Source organism: Aplysia californica, unplaced genomic scaffold, assembly GCF_000002075.1.
Source record: "Aplysia californica isolate F4 #8 unplaced genomic scaffold, AplCal3.0 scaffold00057, whole genome shotgun sequence".
Lineage (NCBI taxonomy): Eukaryota > Metazoa > Mollusca > Gastropoda > Aplysiida > Aplysiidae > Aplysia > Aplysia californica.
In genome coordinates this window covers 31,699-37,670 of record NW_004797327.1, presented here as the reverse complement: position 1 = coordinate 37,670, position 5,972 = coordinate 31,699, and the positions used below count along the sequence as shown (strand labels likewise).

The window sequence follows — 5,972 nt, the reverse complement described above, 5'->3', positions numbered from 1 at the left end:
GACGAGCAAGACACCTTCCACTCTCTGGCGAGCAAGACACCTTCCACTCTCTGACGAGCAAGACACCTTCCACTCTCTGACGAGCAAGACACATTCCACTCTCTGACGAGCAAGACACATTCCACTCTCTGACGAGCAAGACACCTTCCACTCTCTGACGAGCAAGACACCTTCCACTTCATTAGGCCAGTTATCAAAATACTGAGTTAAAAAATCTGTGTAAAAAAACATGGATGTTTTTTCGTTCACTGTCACAGGGAAATCATAGGTTACAAGTCTACAAGACGTTCAAATGTTCAAACGTTATAATATAATTGTTTCTTACACATGATAGCTGGTGATATTCCTGAAATGAAACTGCAGTTTTTTCCCATCTCTCTCTCTCTCTCTCTCTCTCTCTCTCTCTCTCTCTCACCCACTCACTCACTCTTAATCTCTCTCTCTCTCTCTCTCTCTCTCTCTCCCCACTCTCTCTCTCTCTCCTTCCCTTTCTCCATCTCTCTCTCTCTCTCTTTGTTTCTCTCTCTCTCAACATCTTAACATATTTGTTAGTTTGTCATTGTAACAACACTGGTGTATAATTTCATCTCTTCTTTCCTCCCTCATTTCTCTCTTCTTCCTTCTTCTTTCCATTAAAAGCTAGACTCAGGGCTTCACCTTCAAAACAATCTATCTGGGTCGAATTAAAATTATGGTATTTCACTCAAACAAAACCAGAATTCTGCAATGTCCTTACTGGTACTTCAAAGAAATATTTCAGGATGATATGCGACGTGCACTGATAAAAAGGGTTACCTAATTTTAGCCATATGAACATATTCAATTTATAAGTTGAGTTTGTACAATTCTTTAGTAAGAGTTGATAAAAGACAAATTAAACTCAAAGAAAGTGGTATCAGCAGAAAATCTACAAATCTGATCCCTGTTCTGGTTTTTGACCGGTATCTTCTTTCGTGGATTGTGAGAGGTAACTCATTTTGTCAGCACACTTCACATAATATCTGTATTTTTAAGAATGTGAAACCAATGGCTTTCCCACTTGGCCAATACCTCATGAAAGAGTCGAAAACTTAAGCCAGTAGCCATTGGTGGCGGGGAATGGGCAACGTGAACCCTACCGGAATTCCACGGTCCCAGGGCAGTTAGGTCTTTCCAGTCTCTTGAAAACTCCTAGTACCCTCCTATCCTCAACATGAATGGCCTCTTCTCAGGGTGGGCAGACAGTCCACAGACACCCCAGTCCACAAAAAGAATGTGAAAACATCTTCCTCATATTGTTGCTCTGGAAGCATGTCCATTAAAGAAACGCCCTTTCCATGATGAAGGAGAGAGAGACACAAGTTTTTCCTCAAGGCTGAGAAGAAAAAAAGGTAGATGGGCAAACCAACACAGTTTCGATGTTACGAGAACATTCTGTCTGTCTGTCTCACACACACCTCACAACGTCAGACAAGACTCAGACAAAAATCGAGTCAAATTCCAACAAAGCACCACTCAGAAAGAAGCTTAGCATCTATCTATACATTTATAACCCCAAAAAAATTATTATAAACAGCAAAAATGTACAAAAAACTTGGTAAAAAAACCGTCCATGGATCATGAGGTATGATGTGGCTGATATTACTATATCCTTGCATTGCCAGACAGCAAAGTTGTTGGTTGGGCTGAGCTCGTTGAGACGAATCTGCGGAGAAAGCGCACGCCTCCTCCAGTGGGCTATGACCAGACGTACAATCCAAAACTTCAACCCGTTGGCCTTTGTTCTTTCCACTTCCGACACGACAGAGCATTGAATAAAAGAACAGATACGTTAATATCATATCATAATCAGCATGCATTACAAAGTTTTTGGGAGAATTAAAAACCAATTCTGCAGAGAGCTGAAACCTGTTCCAGGAGACCAAAAGGGAGTACAAACAGAGCCGACTCTGACGACCAAACATTTTGTATTTTGACTCGTGGATGTCGTGCTTGGTTCTGGAGTCAAACAGCATGACTGAAAACAGCATCTTTCAGCGGGATTGACTACTTCTAAATTATGTTTTCGCTGACGTAGACATAGTTTAGATCATGGAGAAGGTGGGCTCTTTTCACTCAGCCTTTCGGCGCCCCAGCAGACAAGACAGAGATACTTGATATACCTTCACCCAGGCAGGAACTGAACCCATGAGTTTTGTGTCAACTACGAAGACACCATACTTTTATCTTGCACAAGCTTTTTTTTTTTGAGTCAAGAGACGTATAATCTACCTGTAAGATATGAAAGTTGACTTCAACAGAACCCCCGCCCCTTTTCCCTATTAAAGATTTTTAAAAACCCATTGGGAAACCAGAGGGTTCTAGCTGTGCAGAGACATTGTGTAACCTGCAGTTCAGAAACTATTCATCTCCCAGGACTCAGAGCATGCAGAAATGTTCCCAGAATTCACTTCATGATGCAGGAACGCAGGTCCTCTTCACATACGCCATCTCCTCCCTGCGCCACGATGAGACAACGGGCAATCTGGGCCATTGATCAACTTCCACCACGACCAACCTCTCCACCTTCCACAACACAGGTTGAAAGTCATTCGTTAACGCTGCTCAACTGACAACAACAACAACAACAACAACAACAACAACATTTTGACAGCCTTGTGTCAGACTCTGCCTATATGTCTTGTTTGAAAAGTGAAGCGTGACCCGACCTTCCACAGGACAGCTGATTTATTTCAGGCCGGGCATTCTTCACCTCCAGTCTTAGAGTAGTGAACAGGAAGAAAAAAAACCAACCTAACGATGACTCTGTTGGGGTCAAGGTCGCATGTTCAAAAACTTGTTTTCCTCAGCCAGCTGCGTGAGCACGGAGCTCATGTCATTGACCACCATGTTGGATGTACTCATCAGAGAGTTATAGCGGCCCGAGTTCTGGGAGGCCGTGCGCAGTGACATGGGCTGGGGGCTATACGCGATGTTCTCTTGTGATATGGAGTTGATATTATCGATGAGATTCTCTGTGGATATGGAGGTGAGGTTGTCCATAAAGTCCTCTATAGGTGGCGCTGTCGTCTCTTTACAGTCCGTTGAGCTGGTGACCTGATTGCAGCCGGGCGACATTTCCATGGGGTTGTTGTAGGGGTCGGTGTTGCGAGGGAAGGCGGCCAGGTGAGGCAGATTGGGGCTGGGGTAGGGGCCAGAGTTTGGGAGCAAGGTCGATGGGTGGTGGACGGACTGCGGCATTGTGGGCTGCATCTGGCTCGGGTGGTGGAGACCCGTAACTGTGCCGTTGTTGTTGTTGTTGTTGCTGCTGTTGTTAGTGTTGGTGTTGTTGTTAACGGCCGGGTGGCAAGGGGGTGGTCTCAGAGGCATGGGCTCGTTAGGACTGGCCATAGAGCTTCTGCCCACTGCGGGGTGACTAGGGCACGTGACCGGGTGGCCGTGGTGGCCTGGGTGTCCAGGGTACGGGTTCGGACCCCCCGCTCCGCCCATCGCCAGCTGAGATGGGGGGATCTGCATGTTGCCATTGGCCCCCGGGGGAGGGTGGGGAGGGTGGGGAGGGTAGGGAGAGTGTGGTGGGTATGCCGAGTGAGGAGGGTAGGGGTTCGGAGGCGGATGAGGCATGTGAAGAGGTACTCCAGAAGGCGGGTACATTTTGCCGGGGAATCCATCCGGCTGTGGAACTCCGGGATACGGATGCGGATTCATCATGGGACCTCGGCCAGCCATCATCTGCTGCTGCTGCTGCTGTTGTGCATGTGCTTGTGCTGGGTTCTGCTGTAAGTGCTGCTGCTGTTGCTGCTGCTGTTGCTGTTGCTGCTTTAACAGGGCTTGATTGCGACTGGCTGCCTTTGCGTTAGCTGGAATCTGAGACTGACTTATGTGTGGAACTTGCACCTGGGGGCTCGCGCGTTTTGGTCTGTGATTGGCCGGTTTCTCAGTGGATGGTGGGGCGGGGCTGAAGCCTCCGATGAGCGGGTGTCTGGGCATCATCATGCCGCCGTGACCGGCGTGGAACTGGTGGTGCTGGAAGTGAGGGGGCGGGGCTTGGGGCATGACCCCCGGAGCTGCTGACGCTGACGACTGCTGCTCGTACGCTGCTGCTGCTGCTGCTGCTGCTGCGGCCACCGCCTGCTGCTGCTGCCTCTGCTGGTGCTGCAGCTGCTGCTGTATCTGGTGCTGCATGAGGTTGTGCTGGGAGAGGTAGGCCCCTCCTCCTCCCCCCACCCCCCACTGGGCTCCTCCTGTTGGGGGCGGGGCACCGTCGGCGGCCATGTTGTGTGGAGCGGCTGAGAGGTCCCGCATGATGCCGCCGGGGCCGGGCAAGGGGTTCTGGGATATCCTCCCTGACATGGCGGCGCTATTGTGGTGACCGACACCGTTGACCGGAACACCTTGACCATTGGAGGCAGCTTCGGCTGAGATCAAGTTAGCAGATTGCTGCTGCTGCTGCTGTTGCTGTTGCTGAATTGCACCGATATTACAAGTTAATCTACCACTGTCTACGTGGTTTAGAGGTTCCACGTTGTTCACCACTTGACCTTCTGGAAGAGGCGGCATCTTGGGAGAGCCCAGTCTATGGCCCATGCCGTGACCCGGGGGCCACGGACCGGCAGCCATGTTTGGCCCGAAATTGGCTCGGGGTGGCGTGTTACCCTGGAAGTCCTCGAGAGCACCTCCCACGCTACCCTGAAGGTCGGCGAATCCCGTCTGCAGCTGGAGATTCCCGGCTAAAAGATTCGAGTCGTGAGGTCCTAGTGACAGTCCCTGACCGGCAAACTCCGACTCAGGGTGTCCGCCCCCACCACCGGCACACGGAGACAGAAACATCCCTCCTTCCGGCTGAAGGTCACAGGGGTCAAAGTTCAAATCGGCCGTGGCAGAGAATTCTGTAGACATATTTCCTGCGGCGGATTCTTGGGCGTCGTCCGCTCCCCCTGTACCGGCGACGATATCCTGGCGGTTACCGCCCTCGTACTGCTCGTTGAGGAAGCGCTGCATGTCGTCGGGAATGAGCATGTCCTCGCTGTCCTCCAACATCTTCTCCTCTAGCTCCGCCTCCGTAATCGTGCCCTTGACCCCTCGGGTCAGCTCGTCGGGAAGACTGCCATCCGTGGCGATACTGCTGCGGGATGAGTGGAAGGTGTTGTTGGAGCCGGCCTTCGTCTGTAGACTCTTCATGCTGGGCGGCGTGGGGAGCGGCTTCATCACGTTGAGGCTGTGGTAGCGCTTCAGGGACTCGAAGTTCGGATCTTTCGTTCTCACGGGGTCACTCGCTCGACGGATTTCTCGATTTGGTATTTCATGAGGTAGAGGTGTGCGACACGGGGTGCTGGTTCGAGCCCCATCCAAGTCCCGTCTTGTGGAAAAATATCTGAAAAACATTTTAAAGTATGACGTAAATCATAAAATAACAACAGAAGCAAATTTTGAGTGGAAAGTTTTAGTTTTAGTTTTAGTAAGAGTTTTACGGCACTTGCAACACAATAAGGTTATATAAGTGCCAAAGATTAGAGGTGTTACAAGCTACAAGAGAGGAGAACAAACACAAAAAAGAAGGAGGGGAGATCAGGACGATAGATGTTTGATAGGAAAGAAGGAGCAAACCACACCAGAGCACCCGCCAACCACCCACAAATATCTGGAAAAACATTTTAAAGTGAATCATAAAATCATAAAATAACAACAGAAGCAAATTTGGAGTGGAAAAGAAGTAGAGGATAGCACAAAGCTGTCTTATGTTACAGTTAGCAAAAGCAAAGATAATTTTTAAAGATCCGAGATCAAACAAAACCAGTTTAGTTAAATATAGGGTAAAAGTCAAAGAAGCTGTTTTTCCACCAAATATAAAAAACAACAACCTCAGAACTCTTAAAAGCAAAAGTAACATTGAGGATTTCTAGTTCTTGTCACTTTGAAAAAACTTCAAAGACTATGCTTTCAGGTAAGAATATTTGTCAAAATTCAAGATCTTGTTGAGGTATTAGTTTTAACCC

At 48.8% G+C, this 5,972-nt stretch overlaps 1 protein-coding gene and 1 long non-coding RNA gene across 2 annotated transcripts in view; both read right to left on the bottom strand.

Moving 5' to 3' along the window:
• Positions 1-393, bottom strand: part of LOC118477285 — a 976-nt gene extending 583 nt beyond the window's left edge. Inside the window, exon 1 of the long non-coding RNA XR_004858269.1 lies at positions 15-393. This is a non-coding gene — a long non-coding RNA (uncharacterized LOC118477285). The remainder of the gene's footprint in view (positions 1-14) is intronic.
• Positions 394-455: 62 nt separating this feature from the next.
• LOC101855407 (zinc finger protein GLI2) overlaps positions 456-5,972 on the bottom strand; it is a gene marked incomplete at its 5' end in the record, with an annotated part of 15,392 nt that continues 9,875 nt past the window's right edge. The window contains 1 exon segment of the mRNA XM_035968400.1: positions 456-5,350. Coding sequence (XP_035824293.1) covers positions 2,794-5,350 — 2,557 coding nt within the window.